The sequence below is a fragment of the Durio zibethinus genome, chromosome 2 (genome assembly GCF_047325235.1).
Source record: "Durio zibethinus cultivar Kanyao isolate XHJ-2024 chromosome 2, ASM4732523v1, whole genome shotgun sequence".
NCBI lineage: Eukaryota > Viridiplantae > Streptophyta > Magnoliopsida > Malvales > Malvaceae > Durio > Durio zibethinus.
Window position 1 is genome coordinate 5747582 of NC_143163.1, and position 20752 is coordinate 5768333.

General features: G+C 31.8%; 2 protein-coding genes and 1 pseudogene across 6 annotated transcripts; all 3 read right to left on the minus strand.

The window, feature by feature from the left end:
* Positions 1-639: 639 nt before the first annotated feature.
* Positions 640-7363, minus strand: LOC111309052 (uncharacterized). 2 transcript variants are annotated; one of them, XM_022907868.2, is made up of 9 exons: positions 7101-7363; positions 6289-6895; positions 5797-5922; positions 5522-5719; positions 4726-4953; positions 3502-4626; positions 2830-3117; positions 2040-2481; positions 640-1809 (listed from the first exon to the last, which is right to left on the minus strand). In XM_022907868.2, the coding sequence occupies exons 2-9, from the start codon at positions 6868-6870 to the stop codon at positions 953-955; spliced, it is 3846 nt and encodes a 1281-aa protein (XP_022763603.2). In that variant the 5' UTR covers positions 6871-6895; positions 7101-7363; the 3' UTR covers positions 640-952. The 2 variants fall into 2 exon arrangements, with proteins under 2 accessions (XP_022763603.2, XP_022763604.2); XM_022907869.2 differs by lacking the exons at positions 5522-5719; positions 5797-5922 and having other exon boundaries at positions 7101-7240.
* Positions 7364-10125: 2762 nt separating this feature from the next.
* LOC111309054 (rRNA processing protein pol5-like) lies at positions 10126-15918 on the minus strand. 4 transcript variants are annotated; one of them, XM_022907874.2, is made up of 9 exons: positions 15787-15918; positions 15135-15649; positions 14833-14958; positions 14543-14740; positions 13930-14157; positions 12743-13834; positions 12125-12412; positions 11228-11660; positions 10126-11102 (listed from the first exon to the last, which is right to left on the minus strand). In XM_022907874.2, the coding sequence occupies exons 2-9, from the start codon at positions 15615-15617 to the stop codon at positions 10264-10266; spliced, it is 3687 nt and encodes a 1228-aa protein (XP_022763609.1). In that variant the 5' UTR covers positions 15618-15649; positions 15787-15918; the 3' UTR covers positions 10126-10263. The 4 variants fall into 4 exon arrangements, with proteins under 4 accessions (XP_022763609.1, XP_022763608.1, XP_089603977.1 ...); XM_022907873.2 differs by having other exon boundaries at positions 15135-15679; positions 15787-15898; XM_089747851.1 differs by lacking the exon at positions 14833-14958 and having other exon boundaries at positions 15135-15679; positions 15787-15898.
* A 1545-nt stretch (positions 15919-17463) lies between these two features.
* On the minus strand, positions 17464-18681 carry LOC149519932 (uncharacterized; annotated as a pseudogene).
* Between the last annotated feature and the right edge of the window lie 2071 nt (positions 18682-20752).

Genomic DNA, 20752 nt, shown 5'->3' on the forward strand with positions numbered 1-20752 from the left:
ACTAATTTACCGTTGTTCTTTTTGGCCAACAAAAGTTGCATCTATCTTTTCGACCTTTTAATCGATGAGACATAATATCTTCAAGTCCCTTGTTTTGTTGTATATTTGCGAGTTTCTTGCGTTTTACGTATGTAGACGTCTCTATAACATTAAAAAATTTAGTAACATATGACCAATTTGATAATTCAATAAAAAATTGAAAATATCTACTTAGAAGCACAAAAGAAACGGAAGGATTTGCAGTCGGTATTGGGTGGCACGACCACCTTGTTGACATGGTCAACAAATACACACAAAAAGGTTTTAGAAGCTGACAACAACAGACAGCAATGTGGAGTGGGTACAGTGGTTGGAGGGAGGAAGCTTCATATTTCATCATTCAAAATAATAATACTCCTGATAAAAGAAATAAAATCGTTATTCATTAATTTCCATGTAAAAACGCAGCATCTTCAGTGACCAAAAGCAGCACACCGGGATAACTACCAAGACTCACAATTCTGGAACATCGATAGTGACCTGCAGATTATATAAATATATATAAAATTTTATCAGGAAGCAACATTTGCACAACAGGTAATTCATTGTCTATAACGTTAGCGAGAGAAACCAGCTAGATGACAAATAAAAGCAGGCTGCTAAACAAAATTACTGATAATTTTTTGGATAAATTTAAGCCTGGAAGTCAACAATTTCTCAACCCACAGAGACGTCACTTTGAAGAAAGCAAAGGAACTAGAATATAACTGACAACAGTTTTTGATTCTCAACAAGGGAGACTTGAGCAACAATCAGAAGAGACCACTAAAGTTCCTCAAATAAAGTCTTCTTTTTGAAGCCATGCTGGTTGTAGCAAGGAGAGTCACGAGACTGCGTGCAAGCAGCGTAGGCAAGGCAAGCCAAAATCAGTTGCCCTTCGTCAGTTGTTTCCACAAATATCTGTTTTCAGTTCTCATTCAAGCTTCTTCAACTTGAGAAAAACGGGACCAAGTTGAGATTCACAAGCATTATGAGCATCTTGTCCCAAACACCTCAAAAAAGCCTTGGATAGGTCTAGTGTTGATATCATCTGGAAGATCTTATCACAAAATTTATGCACTTCAGTTTTTCTAGACTTCTTTTCAGGCATCCTTGTTACCAACGTCTCTATTAGATGACTCAGACTCTGCAGATGGCTTTTCAAGATTTCCTTTGATGCATCCCGGTTGCTTTCATTAGAATTCATGGGAACCTGAGACTTCAATACTTCAATCACCAAATCAAGAGCCTCAACCCGTCGAAAGTCTGATTTTGCACTGCCACATTTGTCCAACAGCACACTAAAGAGTTGACGGCTAATCCTAGGATTTCTTCTAAATATTTCTTTCAAAAATCCAGATTTTATTTGGGACTTTTTACTGTCAAAATACCCCACTAACATAGACTGTAAGAGATCAAAAATTCCCTGCAATTCAGTGTCTGAGAAGTTTGCCGCCTCAATGATCTTCAATATCCAGTATGTTGAATTCTGAGCAAGCGAAACAATCATTTTGTATCTGTTCAAAGAGGCTGACAGCTTCTTCTGGGATAGGGTGCTAGCAGATTTCTTTCTCTTGAATGGTTTAGATGCCAGCTTTAGGTTTTTCTCCAATAGAGATTCAAGAGTAGACAGTTGCATAGATTCATTCTTGGGCAACTTCTTTTCTTTGAATACCTTCCTTTGAAGAATTCCCCATATACGCTGTCCAAGTTGTTCACTGCCTTCTGTAGTATGTGGATTGACAAATGCCTGAGCCAAGTTTGAGTATACTGTGAGGACTTGGGGCTTGCCTGAATTAGAAAGATCATAAAATACACAATTCTTAGAATGCCGTACATAAGTTGGATGGTAGCACTTCTTAAATGAAATTGTCTAGATCACAAAAATCAAATTTTCTAAACTTCCATAATACTAACAAAGAGAAAATCAATTTTAAATGCCACATTTAAATTGGAAGAAATAATCATCACAGGTGGCATTTGACATTTTGTGAAAGATAACTCAAAGCTATAAAACTTGCCTCGATTTTCATGTAAGTAAATTTCCACAAGTGAAAGAACTCGGAGTTTGAACAGGACAAGCTGGGACTGTGCAGTTTCACCACCAGCCTGATTCTTTTTCTCTTTAAAGATCCGGGCAAGATAAGTGTCCATGCGGAACATTGCATCATCATCCATTCCTCCATCAGAATCATCAGAATCTTCAGGAAGTTCTTTATCAGCCTCCTCACCGCCAACTACTGCCTCAGAGTCCTCTGATTGTTCGTCACTCTCACCTGTTTCACCAGTCTCAGCTTCATCTATAACCTCATCTTCTTCAATACCAAGAAGGTCATCATCATCATCATCATCATCTTCACTGCCTGCTTCCTGATGTCTAGCAGGTTTCAAGTCCCTCTTAATTATCCGCAACATACGCAGCAGTCCATCATCAGTGACATCACCACAGAAATATCTGAAAACCTATAAATCATACATGCCAAAAAAAATATCATATATGATTTCGGAAAGACACCTATACTAGGAAAAATGAAAGTATCTTAGCTAAGAATCAAAACAACTCCAAGTTCTGCTAATAAAATGAATCAGGAAAACTACAGCTTCACTGTGAAGAGAAATAAATATAATCAAGAAAACATTTAATTAAGAAAGAAAATTCTGAATAGTATCAATAAGTGGCAGCTATAAATATTAAAGGGTAACACTGAAAAAATAAAGGAATTGCAATGCCAGAAAAAAGGTAGGGGAAATAAGACATGGATGATCTTGAACACAACATAAAAATCACTTGAACAAGTCATTGTTGCACACCTGCTCAATAGCAAACCGCATAGGGACTGATGACTGTGGCAGCAGGGAAAGCAAAGTATCCACAAGAACATCCATTAATTCTGGCGCTGCATCACTGTCCAACTCATCTTCTCCAGATGAATCGAGATCATCAGGAGCTGCAAAAGCTTTCTTACAACATATGATAAGCTCAGAGGCTGCATCACAAAATTCCCCAGGTCGGAGGAGCACTTGGAGTAGCAATAGGATAAGCAAGTTCCTAAATCCATGCAATTTATTTGCATCACTGCTGAGCCCACAGTTCCTTTCCTGCCATTATTTAAGCATTCAAAAGCTGTATATTGTTGCAAGAGTAAATAGTAAAGAAGGATAAAGACAAGATTATTACTTAAGTTACAAGTTCCCAAACACAAGATTGATAGTTCAACACAAGGAAACATTTCTATTTTTGGTCACCATAGATAAAGCCATTGTCCCCACATCAATAAACCATGAACTCATAGATAAGTGTTAAAAAATATTTACAAGTCAGTAAGACCAAACTTACCCCAACCACTCAATTGAAAGCCACCTCACAAGCATGTACAACATAAATTGTTCGAGAACTTTAGATTCATTATAGAAGATCAACCCAAAATAAGAAACATATAAATATCATTGATTATTGTTAGTAAAGAAAGAGATCAAGCTTACCTCTTTATAGAGTTTACTCTCCATTTCTTGCAATTTTTTGACTGCCTGTTCGTCCTCATCACTCAAAGTTCGAAAGAGTGAAACTGAAGGAATGTTGCGTAATGTGCTAAAGAACCGCATAAAGTAGCAACCAAGGTCATTTGGCTCAAGTCCATTAGCCAAAGATCGTGGCTCCTCAACCTTTTGAGCATTTGCCAGCAGTGATTGGACCTGTTCTATGCACATTCTACAAAGAGCACTCGAGGTGGTTGCTTTTGGCCATCTAAATTTCTCCTGTAATTCAAATGAAGTAACTTCATTGCCAAGAGATGCAGAGAATAGACCTTGAACAGCTAGAAACTTCAATATTTCCTTTTGCACTCGAAATTTTGCTTCAGGGTCCAACTTTAAATGTTTCAGAACACTAGGAAGGGATTCTATGACCCAGCCTTTCAAAAAATCAGCATTCCCCACAATTCCAATAGAATCCTTGTCCTCGATTGAGCCTATCTCAGAATTCTCATCAGTTGTTTGACTCTGATCTGAAGGTTCCTCAGAAGCATGACCTTCATCCAGAAACAAGTTAATCAAGTTCTGAACAAACAACATGCAACCGGTTTCTGTTTTGAACTCTGCCATCAAATCTTTAACCGTTTTTGTCTTCGTAATGCAATCAAACTTTCCATTGCTGTGCTTCTGAAAGGCCACAATAACAGCTACTCTTCTCACATCATCATTCCTAATCCAGTCTAACAATTCTTTAAGAAAACGCTGTGCAACTTTATACAACCAGGAATCTTTCGTGGAAAGTATATCTATCAAGCACTGAACAAGTTTGTATGACAAAACAATTGGTATAAAAGATGAAGGTAACCTTGGCAGGAGAAGAAGCAGAACATCAAGTGCTAGGTGTTTACGATCATGAGATGACAGAAGGAGGGACCCTTCAATAACAACTTCACAGAAACACTGGATGTTCTTTGCAATTTCTTCTTCAGAAGAGCTAGACTTACGACCCTTTTTGTGCTTCTTTAAGGAATTAGAAACTGATACTGCATCTTCGGCCTGCAAAATAGTATCAGGTAGGAGAATATTTACCAGAACAGGCCACAAACTATGAACCCGGGGTTGACAAAATGTTGATTCCTGCCATATTACAGACAAAAAAAAAAACTTTTATAACATATTTAAACTTTACTTTTCTCAATAATTACCCCTGCAGTGTATAGATGCATTCAAAGTTACCTTCAAGCAGTTATCAATAGAGGATAGATAATCAGCAGAGAAAAGTTTGCTTGGGCTGAACGGATTTGGCAAAAGTTTGCTGAATGGTTTGCTGTTAATGGACGTTTTTTCACAAATTTTTAAAGCTAAAAGCAAAGCATCAGGATTTCCAACATCAATGGCTTCTTGAAACCACTGAGGACTTCCTGGAGCTTCAAGAATATGATCCGACAATGCTTCAGCAGGCAGCTGCAACATATAGAAGCGTTACATAAGGACTGAAACATGTACTTAACATGTTAAACGCATTCATAATATGCAATCAGAACACTTTCACTACCGACATGAATCTTGCCAAGACATATATACATATGAGAATACTTGAACTGCCAGCATGATGATTGCCAACCAAGAGATGTATAAAGTTATTGGAAGTCACAAAGATAAAATAATTGAGAGAAACAAGTGAAAAAAAAAAAGAAGCAAGGCTATTAAAAGCACTTGTTACACCATCCAATCAAAAGAATATTAAACAAGAGCAAATTAACTACATATGAAGCAGTTACCTCGTTACACCATCCAATTAAAAGAATATTGAAAAAATTCTTTATAATGATACACATAGAAGCCACTGCAACCATTACCTAGTATTAATATTGACATGACTAAAAATACATTAAAACTGTTGAAATCTAATTAGTCCAAATATTGATTTTAAGTTAGAATGGGCTTAGAATTATTACAATTTCCCCCACATTCTAGCAGCTAAAGGAAGAACATTTTGAAGAAAAAAGCCTATTACTTTATCAGAAATTACCTTTTCAACAAATTCTAAAATGATTAAAACTGCAGGCTCCTGTAAATATCGTTTTTTTGCTGCAAGGGAGAGAAGAGCACTCATAAATTCCTTGATGTAAGGAGTATCTTTATCAGAAAACCACTCTTTAGTAAGTCTGTCAGATCGGGCAAGAGCACCATAAGCAAATAAACGACCCAGGAGGCAATCTCTCACTTCCTGCAGTATAAGAAGCTAGATATTGAACATTACGTGATTAGATGGCAATCTGATATACAGGGGGGAAAGATACCTACCTGACCCTTCATTGATGATGAGACTTCCAACAAATTAACTATAAGTTTCAACAAGGAGTCTACTTTAATGCTAGGAAGAGTAGCCACCAAAGCAGTCAAACCCAATGCAAAACCCTGTCTAGCACACTGCAAAACAAGTGGCAAAACATATATCAGCAACAATTAGCCCATTTAGGTTATCTTATGGATAGCCAAGTATATCGTGCAAGATCGCAAGTGCACTTCAGGTGCTAGATGTCAGACTAGATTCAAATGATAACATAGGTTACATATAGAAAGCCTATGTAAGTTGATCACTCCAAGCGTCCTAGAGAAGGAAGTTTCAGACTAATTTATTTTTCATACAAGTGTAAAGCATAGCATCGGAAAGCACATTAAAAAATAGGAGAGAATATGAATGCCACAGCAAAATGCAAGATTCAAAGTTCTAAAACCTCAAAAAGAAAATGCATGAATTTGTGTGAGACAAAGAATGTAGATAGCATATCAAACCTCTCTTGAGGAAGAAACACCACGTATCAACCTACGCACAGCATATCTCAGAGAAGATGCACAGTTATCCAAGCCATCATCCTTTTGAGCTTCCAGTTTCAAACAACCCTCAACCAAGTCCTTATTCTCCAGCCTATCATATGCCTTCTGCACCTCCTGCAACTCTGTCACCATTGTTTTTACTGCTGCTTCTCTCACGGAAGAATCTGCTGAAGCCAAGTCCTTAAAAACACTAATATGGAACTCAGGCAAACCACCAGTTGATGAAGATGCCACAGGCTCCCGGGCATCGTTTCCCGTTGATTGAACATTCATTTGTTTTGGCTGAGATTCCTCATTTTCTAAAACCGAACGCCGCCTCTCCTTGTCTATTTGTTTTCGCTTCTTTTTTCTCTCCATTGGTTTAATGGAGCTAGGAACAGAGGAAGGGGCAGCAACCCCATCTCCCATCCCTACATCCTTTTTTTTATCCATCTTAATTTTCTTATTGGAAGGCATTGAAACCGTATTATCTGTAGCTAAATCAGTTTGACCCTCTACCACTTCCACCTCAGAGTTGGTGACTCTTTTCTTGCTACCCATTAAACACCCAATTTCTGAAAATCGTCTGCAATAAATAACTGTGCATCAAAATCAACTTCCCAAGCAAAAAAGAATTCAAACATAAATAAGCAAAGGTATACTCTTTATAACTAACAATGCTATAAGTAAAATGGATTAAATTTCAACAATAAAAGCATGAAATTCAAAACTCTAAACTACTTGTAAAAGTGATCACAAGTCCATATGGACAAATAAATGAAAGGAGTTACCCTTCAGCTTTTGAAGCTGCTTATTAAAGCAATGTTGAGCCTCAAGAATATATCTTGTGCAGGTTTAGGGTTATGAGATTTTAGGGTAAGAGAGAGAGAGTTGGCGATTGAGACGTTTTTTAGGACTCAGTTAGAACAGTTAGTCCGGGATTTTTTAGGGTTTAATGAGAGGGTGGTAATTGTAAATACGTAAAATTGTTTTTGTTCAGGAGAGTGGGCGGCCGCCGTTTGCAAATTGCAAGAGAAGAGAAGAGAAGGCAGCCGATTGGAAATATTGCAATGGAAGATTTATATTTGGCGTATTTTATGAAAGAACCCTTTTGTTAGCTCATATTTCTAACAAGGCAGGAAGTTTCTAGATAGTTTTTGCATATTTGCCTTTGAAACCCTAATATTATGAAAATGACCAAATTGCCCTTCCTTTCTTTCAATTCTTCTTAGTCCCCAATTTGCCAATTTAACTTTATGGTTTCAAAGTTTTTTTAAAAAATCTTTTTAGTTTCAGGGCAACAAAATATAATTAACGTTAAATAAAAATTAAAAATTTATTAGCTCATAATTAAAAATCTTAATATTTATAAAAGGACTGCCAAGATCCTTCTCATTTCTCCTTTGTAAAGATTATATCCTTCCTGAATAAAAAAATAAAAAATAAAAAATTATTAATTATTAATTTTAATAAATGCAGAAAATGTGAAAAAAATTTATTTAATCTCATTTCTTAAATTTATTAAAATCAATTATTAAAATAAATATAAATCTTTTATGTAAATTAATCCCTTAACTTTATAAAAAAGTCTATTATAATAACTTTATGATTTTGAATGTCACATTAACAAACTTAAAAAAAAAAAATTATTCAATCAACCATATCATTATTATTTGCTACTTAAATTTTGGTAATGTGCAGTATATTGTTCTTTTAGGTGTATTGTGTCAAACGTCAATTGGTATATTTTTTTTGTTTTTATAGCTTTTTCTTTTAAAAAAAATTAATAATTATTTTTTTAATTATAAAAATATATTTTTTAAAATTTATATTTTTATGTGTGGATGGAATCTATTTATACCATTTTTTTTAACTCTTTTCGATTTTTCTCTTTTTTAATAAAAAAAGTAATTAAATTTTTTTGTTTTTTTAGACATATTTGAGTGACGTGCGGTCAACAGTTCTGTTTTCTTTGGCTATCGAGTGGCATTTTCAAGGTATTTCCTTCTTTCCTTTTTTTTTTTTACATTTTCTTTAAAATTATTTAATAAATATTTTAAAAATTATAAATATATATTTTTAAAGATTTTTTTTTTTTTTTTATGTTTGAGAACCACTTATATCAAACTTTTTTTTTGTTTTTCCCTTTTGGCCCTTTTTTAATTTATTTTTGTTTTTAAATTAAAAATATTTAATAAAAAAATTTTAGATTTTATTTTTTTGGTAAGACTCATTTGATTTCATTAAATGTCATGTATTTAATTTTTTATTTTTAAAATTATAAATAACATATAATTTTTTAAAATATTATATTTTTTATGTGTAGAACTAAAACCCACTTATATCAATTCTTTTTCACTTTTTCTTTTTAAGCATTTTACTCCTTCCCTTTTAAAAAATATTTAATAAGGATTTTTTTAACTTATTTTATGACCCAATTGAGTAATGCATGGTCAACAGTTTCGTTTCATTGGACTTTTCTGTGTCATTTTTAAGTTTTTTTTTTTTTTTTAGTTTTTAAATTTTCCCTTTAAATTATTTAATAAATTATTTTTTAAATTATAAAATATATTTTTAAAAGATTTTATTTTTTATAATTAAGACCTACTTATACAAAACTTTCTTTTTTGATTTTTCTTTCTTGCACATTTTTGGTTTTTCTTTTTTAAATTTTAAAAAATATTTAAAAAATATTTAAAAAAGTTTTTTTAAGATTTTAATTTTATGTTAGATCTACCTAACACCAATATATGTTACCTATTTTTGTTCCTTTTTCCTTTTTTTTCTTCTTTTTAAATATATTTAACAAATAATTTTTTATACTTTTAAAGATCCACTCGATATCAATAATACGTTAGAATGCCACATGTTAAATCACTTGATTCTTTCTTTTTCTTTTGCTTTTTTTTTTTCGATATTTGTTTTTTTTAAATATCTCATATTTAAAAAAATATATATTTAAACTTTTCCTTAATACGGGCCATTTGATATAATTATTTAAATATATATTTTTTATTTTTTAATTTGATAGTTTTTAAAGAAAAAAATATTAGCAAATGTGTTGATAATACATTCAAATTTGATATTATTTTTTGTTTTTTTTTAATTAAATCAATTTTGTAACAAAATGAATTAATTAATAAGATGATAAAATAATCAATATCAAATATTTTCTATCCGTCTTAATTTTTTATTTTTAAAAATTTTTAATCTATCTTAAATCTCTTACCCTTAATTTCTTATTTTTTAAAATTCTTAATCTATCCTTAAATTTTTTACCTTATTACATATTTAACTGAAAAGAATATTACGTATTTAAATTATTTCAAATTGATAATTTTTAAATACTAATTTCAATGACATATCAATTGATCCAAGAGATAATCAACTATGTCTTACTTGGATATGGGCATTTTTATAAAAACCAATATCAAATTAGTTCAAAATTAAAAGATTAATTTAAATATTTATATGTCACTCTTACTTGATTTTTTTTTTTAACGTCATATCATTTTTTAAAATTTTTAACAATAAAATCGATAAATATATATAATAAAATAATTTACCAACAATAACGAGCGGACACTCGCCTAGTAAGATATGAAAAATAGAACCAGATTAATCAAATAATTCATTTACAACTCTACTCTCTATGCCTTAATTATTTCCTAAATATCATTTCCGCCACTTTGTTGTTTGCGACAAACCACATTCACCATCTTGTCAACATTCGGCGAACTCCTAAAAAACCCAAACATGACTTTCATCAACAAAGCCCATGTGATAAAAGAAAAGGTGGACCATATCCCAAGCCTATGAAAAATGATTTCAATGTGAACCTGATGAAATCTATTTATTAAAAAAAAAAAAAAAAACTTTTCATGTTTGAATGCACCAGTCAAGTAGAAATATTTTGATTTGAGAATATTAAAATAGAAGAGTACTCCCAAAACTTTACAGCCTAAGGAACAGGTCACCAAGTTGAGATTCACAGCCATGATCTGGTCCCAAACATTGAAGAAAAGACTTTGATAAACCAAGCCTTGATATCATCTGGAAGATCCTTTGACAATGTTTACGCACATCAGCTCGCCTTGCCTGCTTTTCTGGCATTCTTCTCACCACTTCCTTTATTAGACGACTCAGACTCCACAAATGGCTTTTCAACATTCTCTTTGCTGCTCCCTTCCTGGTTTCACCATATTTCATAGGAGCTGGTGACTTCAATACTTCAATAACCAAATCAAGCCCTTCAACTCGTCGAAACTCTAACTTGGCGCTGCCACATTTTTCTAAAAGCAAGCCTAAGAGTTTGTGGCCAATCCTTGGATGTCTTCGAAATATTTCTTTCAGAAACCCGGATTTTAGTTGGGAACTTTTTTTGTCAAAATACCCGACCAACGCAGCCCACAAGATATCAAAAACTCTCTGCAATACAACATCTGAAAAGTTTCTGAAAGCAATGATCTTAAGTATCCAGTAGGTTGAGTCTTGAGCAAGGGAAACATGCATTTTGCGTCGGTTTGAAGAGGCTGACAGCTTCTTCTTGGATAGGAAACTAGCAGATTTCTTTAGCTTGAATGGTTTGGAGGCCAACTCTAAGTTTCTCTCCAGTAAGGATTCAAGTGTAGATAATTGCATGGCTTCATATTCAGGCAACTTCTTTTCTTTGAGTATCTTCTTCTGAAGTATTCCCCATATACGCTGTCTAAGTTGCTCACTGCATTCTGTAGTATGTGGATTGACAAATGCCAGAGCCAAGTTTGAGTAAACTGATAGTACCTGGGGCTTGCCTGTGGAAAAAAAACAAAGGGCATATATCAGGATATTGAATATAGAATATAGAAAGTAAATATCTTAATTATTTATAGTTCCCAGCTGATCTTAACTACTCCTATAAGAAACAATAAACACTTGCCTCGATGTTCATGCAAGTAAATTTCCAGCAATGAAAGAACACGGAGTTTGAAACGGACGAGCTGGGACTGAACAGTTTCACTGCCAGCCATCCTCTCTTTCTCTTTAAAGATGTGGGCAAGATGAGTGTCCATGCGGAACATTGCGTCATCATCCATGTCTCCATCAGAATCCTCAGGAAGTTCTATAGCAAGATCCTCACCTCCAGCTACTTCCTCAGAGTCATCTGCCTGCTCATCATTATCAGATGTTTCTTCAGTCTCAGCATCATCTATACTCTCATCTTCTTCAATATAAAAAAGGTCATCATCGTCATCATCATTATCTTTACCATCTGAGTCCGGGCGTCTGGCAGGTTTTAGCTCTTTCTTAATTATTTGCAACATGTGGAAAAGTCCATCATCCGTTACATCAACACAGAAATATCTAAAAACCTACAGATAACAGTAGATGCCAAATCAAAAAACATATATAAGAAAAATGACTGAAAAGTTACAATCTACAAGATATTGCTTTAGCCTGTTAGATAATTGGAATTTTGTTGTTAGCACAATCAAAACTCCATTTCATTCTTTTATTTTCCTCCATGAGATAAACACAGAACACAAGAGACATGCCTAACCATACATACAAAGCAGCTGAGAATATCCTATCAATCAATGAGCAACATCAAAGAATAACATTTAAATTAAAATGCAGAGATTTACCAGGACCACCCCAGCTGAAAATACTAATAATAGACATGGAGGAAAAATATAGCTAGTGTGGAACATTCTGAATTGTGTATCAGCAACAAGCGAGACAGAATACTGAAAGGGGGTCAACAACACAAAAGTATAGCTGTAAAACCAGAATTAAGGAATAAGACCAGACCGGTCTTAAAGTATACTTCACAAACCTTCTCAATAACTGACTGCATAGAAGCTGATGACTGTGACAGCAAGGAAAGCAATGTATCCACAAGGACATCCATTAATTCTGTTATTGAATCACTGTCCAACTTATCTTCTCCAGATGAGATGCGAATACCAGAAGCTGCAAGAGCTTTCTCACAGCATATGACAAGTTCAGAGGCTGCTTCAGAGTATTCCCCAGGTCGAAGGAGCACTTCTAGTAGCAGTAGGATGACTAAGTACCTTAATGCATGCAGTTTATTTCCATCACTGCTAAAGCCAAGGTTCACTCCCTGCCATTATTAAACAGTCAAAAGCTGAGTATTGTTTCACTGACTTGTATGATGAAAGGTTAACAAGATCATAACATAAAAAACGGTTCCAAAGTGCACCATAAACATAGAAGGTAAACACTCCTAATTTCTATCATCTATTCAAAATAGTTCAAAGATTGATAATGTCGTTTGAAAACATTCCGAGGCAAGAAGAAACCCACCAACCCCAATCTTTTAATTACAGACCAGCTTGACTTAAATTCAAGAGATGGAAAATCACCAACAATCAGAGAAATAATCAAAAGAATGGATGATAGTGTTGCACCAACAACGGAGATATCAAATTACCTCTTTATAAAGTCTACTTTCCATTTCTTTCAATTTTATGATAGCCTTTTCATCCTCATTGTTCAAAGTTTGGAAGAGAACAATTGAAGGAATGTTGTGCAATGTACTAAAGATCTGCATAAAGTAGCAACCAAGATCATTTATCTCAAGAGCATGCTCCTCAACCTTTTCTGTGTTTGCCAGCAATGATTGGAGTTGTTCAATGCACATCCTATAAAGGGCACTTGAGGTGGCTGCTTTTGGCCACCTGAATTTCTCTTGCAACTCAAATGAAGTAACTTCATTGCCAAGAGAAGGAAAAAATAGACCCTGAACAGCTAGAAATTTCAAAATTTCTTTTTGGACCCGGAATTTTGCTACAGGATCCTTCTTTAAATATTTCAAAACAGTAGGCAGGGATTCTATGATCCAGCTTTTCAATAAATCAGAGTTCCCCAACATTCGAGCAGAATTCTTGTCCTCAACGGAGCCTATCTCAGAAGTCTCATCTGAAAATCCATCAGAAGCATGACCTTCATCCAGAAACATGTTCATCATATTCTGGACAAACAACATGCATTCTGCTTCTGTTTCAAACTCTTCCATCAAATTCTTAACTGTTTTTGTCTTTGTAATGCAATCAAATTTTCCATTACTGTGCTTCTGTAAAGCCACAATAACAGCTACTCTTCTGACATTGTCATTTTCAACCCAATCTAATAATTTATTAAGAAAATCCTGTGCAACTTTGTACAACCAGGAGTTCTTGGAGGAAAGTATATCCATCAAGCATTGGACAAGTTTGTTGGACAAAATGATTGGAGTTAAAGACACCGGCAACCTAGGGAGGAGAAGAAGCAGAATATCAAGTGCTAAGTTTTTGCAATCATGAGATGACAGAAGAAGGGATCCTTCAACAACAACCTCACAAAAACACTGAACGTTCTTTGCAGTTTCTTCCTCAAAAGAGCTAGATTTCCGACCCTTTTTATGCTTCTTTGAGAAATTCAAAACTGATGCTGCATCTTCGGCCTGAAAATTGGAATCCGGTAGAAGAATATCTGTGACAACAGACCACACACCATGAACTCGTGGCCCACAAAATGTTGATTTCTGCCATGTTTCAAAAAGGTCAAGAAGTTCTAGAAAATATTTATAGCTGATTCCTCATAATTACCCCTACATTTTATGGATACTTTTAAAGTTACCTTAAAGCAGTTAGTAAGGGAATATAGATAATTGGCAGAGAAAAGATTGCTTGGGCTGAATGGATTTGGCAAAAGTTTGTCAAGAACTGCACTGTCAATTGATGTTCTTTCACGAATTCTCAAAGCTAAAAGCAAAGCATCAGGATTTCCCAGGTCACTTGCTTCTTCAAACCACTCAATGACACCGGGAGCTTCAAGGCAGTGATTCAACAAGGCTTTGACAGGCAACTGCATGATTAGAAGTATTAATTAAAAAATGAAACAACAAGGCATTAACCACATTTATATCTATCCAACTTGCAAGATGAAGAGGAAAGGCAACACTTAACAACTTAAAAAAGGGTTCTCCTGCTCTATCCATTTCTGAGACAACTTCCAACATTAAGCATATATTAATGATATACACATCCACACTTGAGCCATCAAAATTATTGGAATAATTCATAATTCACCTGGAAAAATTATATCAAGAGACTCTTGACTTTGATAAGTTATAAGTATTGATTTCTAGTTAGCATTAGGTTTAACATAGTCCACTATTCCCAACATTCTGACAGATAAAAGTAAGGGCATTTGGAAGAAGAAGCCTATCTGCTTTATCTAGAAAAACTACCTTTTCAACCATTTCTAATATAACTGAGACAGCTCCCTCCTTCAGGTATAGTTTTTTTGAGGAAAGGGAGATAAGAGCACTGATGAATTCCTTGACATGAGGAGTGTTGTTATCACAATTCCACTCTTTAATAAGTCTGTCAGATCGAGCAAGAGCGCCGTAAGCAAACAACTGACCCAGGAGACGATCCCTTTCTTCCTGTACCACCAGTAAATAATTAAGAAGCTAATTATAGAATTATCATGTTAGTGGATTGCAACTTGATATACAAGATAAAACCAAAAGCTTACCTGACCCTCCATTGATGAAGAAACTTCCAACAAATCAACTATAAGTTTTAATAAAGAGCCCACTCTAATGCTAGGAATTGTAGCAATCAAGATAGTCAAACCCAAAGCAAAACCTTGTCTAGCATGCTGCAAAAGCAGCAGAATAATATGCTTATTTCAGATGTTTGATGTCACACCATGTTCAATTTACAAGTATAAATATGGATGGCATATACAAGAAAGTTAAATGCATAATTTCAGTGAACATAAAATGAAGGATGATTACATGGAAGGCATTTTAAAACAGAGAAAATTTATCAAACCTCTCTGGGTGAAGAAACTCCTTTGATTAGCCTATGCACAGCATACCTCAAAGATGGTGCACAGTTTTTCAAGCCATCATCCTTTTCAGCATCCACTTTAAATCCATCCTGATCAAGCAAGTCCTTATTCTCAAGCCTCTCATATACCTTCTGAATTTCTTCCAACTCTTCCACCAATTTTTCCACTGCTGCTTCTCTTACAGAAGCATCAGCCAGACATAAGTCATTAAAAACTCTATAATGGAACTCAGGCAGAGGCCGACCACTGCAGGTTGATAAGGGTGTTATACTTTTTTGTTTAGGATGCAAATCTTTATCTCGTAAAGCATGAAACCGCCTCTCCTTTTCTAGTGCTTTTCTCATCTTTTTTCTCTCCATGGGCATGGCGGATGCTGTATCCTTTAATTTCTTATCATTCCAAAGCATTGTAAACACATTATTGGCCGTACCAATAGAATGGAAGCTTCTTTTCTTGCCAGCCATTGAAACCCAAATTTCTACTGCTGATAAAACAACTTCCAGCCAAACAGAATATAGTATATACCCTTGAATCAAAACAGAATAATCTTTTATGAAATTAAAAAGGACTTTAAATTCATTGAAGTAATACTAATAAAAACTGTATCTAGACATTAAAATTAAGAAAAGCTACCTTAATTATTTCTAATACTTTTAATTTCAGGGTGTTGATGAAGAACCTGACGAAATAAAGCTAACAATAAGACGATGGTAACCCGTGATAGAATGGCCGCCGTCGAGCAAGCGAGAGGGTTTGCAAACTTGCATGGTGACTTTATATAGTTTTTGGATTTTGTAAAATCGCCTTTTTTTTTTTTTTTAATATTGGACGTCCTTAATTTTAGAGTTTTTTATTAAAAAAATTTGAAACCTTATTCTTTTAACAATAATGTGATACTTAATTCTTTTTTTATTATTATTATGAGATACCTATTCTTAATTTCTTTTATATATATTATTTCAAAAAAAATCTTGTATATATTAATAATAAAATCTTGAGTGTATCTTACGGTTGTTTAAGCTTGGTTGGGTCTTCTCATTTTCCTAGCCAAAAAATTTTGCCCTACTTATTTTTATTTATTAAAAATGTCTAAAACGTACCAAGGATACAAGGCATTCTCTTTAGATTTTGTGCAATGATAGTATTTTAAAATTAAAAGACATATTATTAAATTACTAATAATAAAATTTTTTTAACTCTATTAGTATAATTAATAAAGTAACAAATATCTTAATGTATATTTAAAAAATAAAAAAATTAATTTAAAAAATAAATAAAACATGTGTTGCTTTATTAACCTTGTAAAGTTAAAAAAAAAATCATTCTCAAATTAAAAGTAATATATCAATAAATTTTTATTCTCATTTAAGGCACTTATAAAATAAGTTCAAATTACTTTATTAAACTTGTAAAGTTAAAAAAAAATTTTCATTCTCAAATTAAAAATAATAGATGAATAAAATTTTATTCTCGTTTAAGTCACTTATAAAATAAGTGTAAAAAGATAATTTACTTTTCCTTCCTATGTTGATTTTTTAAGATGATTACTTATGGGAAGTTCTCACCCTTTATATTTGTGGTAAGAGTGGGCATAAGTGATAAAAAAATAAAGTTCGAATATTTTTCTAAATTAAAATTATGTTTAAATGCGTGAAAGATAAATATAATATATAAAAAGATAAAGTAAATGTGTTGAAAGGTAAAATAAATTATGTTGTAACATAAGTAAAATCGTATTGTGTTTGTGATCAAGGACGAAGTTAGTATTAGGATGAAGAGAGGTCGAAATAATGAATAATATTAATTTTAATTTTTTAAAAAATTTTAAAAAATTATACTATGAAACACAAATCGACTAGAAAAATAAAAATATTATTTAAATTACTCTTTTCATTTTTTCTTTATATTAAAATCATCAATTATTACATTAGTACTAAACTTTTTTACAATTTCTTTCTCAACGTAAACAACCAAAGAAATTCTCAAAAAATCATTGTCCATCTTACTTCAAAATCAACTTTTCATAATATTCATAATTGAAAAAACGCGTTGGGTAGATGTAATTGAAACTAAAAGAGTCAATATAAGAAAAATTATATACCTCTTACTTTTTACTTTTAACTAATCTTTTACAAGTTCAGAAAGTATTGATATTTTTCTTATATTAGAATGTTGACACATATCAACTTCATAATGTCTCAACTCATATGAAAGGCATTCATTTTTTTAGTGAGTAAAATCTTTTAGATAAAATTTGTTAACAAAGCTATAAATTTTTTCGACATCAAATAATTTGAAACTCTCTCGGATCTAATGATGAAGTAAAAGTAAGCAACTCAAAACATAGTCATTAAATCTATGATTCAATTCTTGCAATTGAGTATTTATTGTAACAAAAAGTATATCTACTCGATAATAATAATCCATTGTAACATCTTCTTTCTTGTTATGACCATGACCTACCATGTATGACACATTCACGTTTGGAATATCTAGCTCACAAGTTTCACAATATGACATCACATTATTCAATAATTCATTTCATCATCTTTTTTTGAACTTTTGAATCAATTCTTTGATTGTTGACACAAGATTTATAGCATTCAATATGCCTTAAGAACAACATTGCAAAGCTTGACAAAGATTGTTAGTAATTCTCATAATTTCCTTCATCAAATGTAAAATAAAAACAAATTCAAAAGATCTCAACTTATTACATGCAAAATGTACATTTCCTCGTTGAGAATAATTAAGTACAATATTTTATATATTTTCAAGAATAGTGCATGTTGCACGAAATATTTTTATTAAACTGATAATTGAATTCAAATGAAAACTCCATCAAGTATCACCTGGACGTTATAAAAGTGCGGAATTAGTTTATACCAATTTCAGTTTCTAACTCAACAATGAAATTAAGTGAGCAATTTTAATTGCTTAAGCTTTTTGTAATTCATCATAATGTTTGAACGAAACACAAACCACATTAACAATATCAACCAAGTCTTTAAAAAATTGATGCACTTCAACCACTTCTTTAGATGCTACAACCAATGCTAATTGAAGTTGATGAACAAAAAAATGAACATAATAAGCATATAGACACTACTTCAAAATCAGAGCTTACAAGCCATTTAACTTCCCACGTATATTACTCGCTCTATCATATCTATATCTTCGAAGATTTTGTATGTCAAAACTATGATAAGAAAGAACATTAAAAGTCTCATTTTTCAAAGTTAATGCTAAAATATCTTTAACATGTGCTAGATCAAAAAAATGTTCTTCACAAACTCTTCTTTATCAACAAATCTTAAAACAATTGTCATTTACTTCTTATTTTGACTCATTTTCGGCTTCATCATTAATAATGCAAAAGTTTCTATTACCAATTTCTTTACAAATTACATGACAAATTCTTTTAGTATTAATGTGCAAATTTTTTTTTTGTGTTGTTGAATAAGTATACGTGGCATTTTATGGAGCATTTTTCATAATATCTTTAACCTTTTTACCATAAGATGTCATCAGTTTACCAATTTAAGAAAGTTTTCACAATTTTTTTATTCTAAACTTTCATTATGACTTTTAAAGGCACAATCTTGATATGTCAACCATCGAACAACATCTATACTAATTTTCAAATGTAGATGATTAACTGTAATTTATTTTGTTGTTTGCCTATCAAGTGATACTCTAATATGTTGAGTTTGATTTATTAAATCTACACAAGCTCTTTATGCATTATTATATGATGAATTTAGACATTGTCTCATATGAGTTAAAAAAGCACAAATGCATCCTTTGTGTACCTTTTTTCAATTTTTAAAGCCATTATGACTAAATGCAGTTGATCCAAAATATCCATTTGGCTTGTTATTAAAGAGAAAACAAAGTAAACAAAATGCTACATCCTTAGAACGTAAATATTCTAACCAAGAAAATTGTTTGAACCATGATGTTTGAAAGTAACAAGGATGTTTTTTGAACTAAAAGCAAGATATTCTAAAAAATTAAGTTGATATGGTCTAGCCTTGATGTAAGCTCTCTGAATTCATCACGTAGACTAACCGGATACTCATATATTTGTTTATGCAATCTTGGATCATGTTTTAAATTAAACAAATCAATTGTCTCAACTTTAATTCTAGGAATTTTAGAAGCATTAATTTCATAGTTTGAAGTAGATGATGGTGGTGGCGGTAGTGCTTCATTTTGTGAGATAGAATTAGAAAGCGTAGCATTGGTTTCTAGAGCAAAACTTATATGAAAAATTTTTGGTGAAATTTATGGCATTCCTTTTTAAAAATGATTTAATAAAATTTTAATAAAAAATTCAAACCATATATAGATTGATAGAATTTAATATGAAGATTAATAATATGTAAAAAAATTATTAAAAAATTATTTATAATTCAAATTTAATCGATACTTATTTAATGATAAAAATTTTATCGATATTTTTAATAAAAATGTCTATATAAAAAAAATATAAATTTATTAAAATTTTTTTTTCAAATTTTACACACTTAATCTATGTAAAAAGATCTTTCAATATATCAATTTTGTTTTTTCAATTTTAGTTTTTATTGAATCATTTTTAGTAGGGAACTTCAAGAACTTCACATAAAAAACTTCATCTAAGTCTTTTCTTTGGTTTTTAGGCAAGAAAATGTTATCTCTAACTCTATATTTTAATTATTTTTCTTAAAAAAAAAAAAGGAATCCATTGTTTTTTTTACTTCAATAATAATATTCCTAAAAATTTGAATAAAATTACTAATTACTATATAAATATAATAGAATAAAAATTTTATATCTATTTATAAAAAAATAATATAATAAATCAATCCAAATAAATAAAAACACAAACATAATCTATTCCTACATATTAAAAGAGTCCCTATTAGAAAAAAATTAATGAAAAGGCTTGTTGGATATTTGTTGGGCGGACTAAACAAGTTACAAGCGGGATATTAAGACTTTTTGTTTGAGAAATGACTTAAACTAATTAATTAGTTTGTGTGAACTCAGGAGAAGTTGACGAATTGGATATTTGTTGAGCGGGCTAAACAAGAAACTGGATATTTATCTAGATATGAAAAGAGTCCTTGTAGGACTTTTTGTTTGACACCCAATAAAATTTAAATGATTAACAAATGAGTTAAAGTAATTGGTTGGTTTGTATGAATGTAATAAAAGATTAATGGAAAATCAATTGGGTATTTGTTGAGCCAATTAAACAAGTTACAAGCTAGATATTTATTAGATAATTAATTGACTTTGGGAAAAAATGTTTCAAATTTGGATTTTGCAAGACATGTTTATATTAAACCACGAGCTTTGCAACAAAGGTTTGTATATAATGTGTTAAGTGAAGATTGATTGTCCCAAATTTTTGATCTAGTGGCTAAAAGCATTAAGAATTTGATTTTGAATTTGACTTCTTTCATTTTTTTATTTATATTAAGATTTTATCTTTTTAATATAACAAAAAAAAATTAAGATTGATTTTTAATTTTATTCATCGGATTAGAATTATTTTTTAGTTATAAACTATAAAATAAAATAAAAATATTTATATAATTAGATAATTAGA

Coding starts and splice junctions, on each gene's coding strand:
- LOC111309052 (XM_022907868.2), bottom strand. CDS start 6,870: ATGGGTAGCAAGAAAAGAGTCACCAACTCTGAGGTGGAAGTGGTAGAG. Junction 5,720..5,796: donor CATCATCAATGAAGGGTCAG/GTAGGTATCTTT, acceptor CTTATACTGCAG/GAAGTGAGAGATTGCCTCCT. Junction 4,627..4,725: donor CTATTGATAACTGCTTGAAG/GTAACTTTGAAT, acceptor GTAATATGGCAG/GAATCAACATTTTGTCAACC.
- LOC111309054 (XM_022907874.2), bottom strand. CDS start 15,617: ATGGCTGGCAAGAAAAGAAGCTTCCATTCTATTGGTACGGCCAATAAT. Junction 11,661..12,124: donor TGCAGTCAGTTATTGAGAAG/GTTTGTGAAGTA, acceptor TGTTATCTGTAG/GTTTTTAGATATTTCTGTGT. Junction 11,103..11,227: donor TTACTTGCATGAACATCGAG/GCAAGTGTTTAT, acceptor TTTTTTCCACAG/GCAAGCCCCAGGTACTATCA.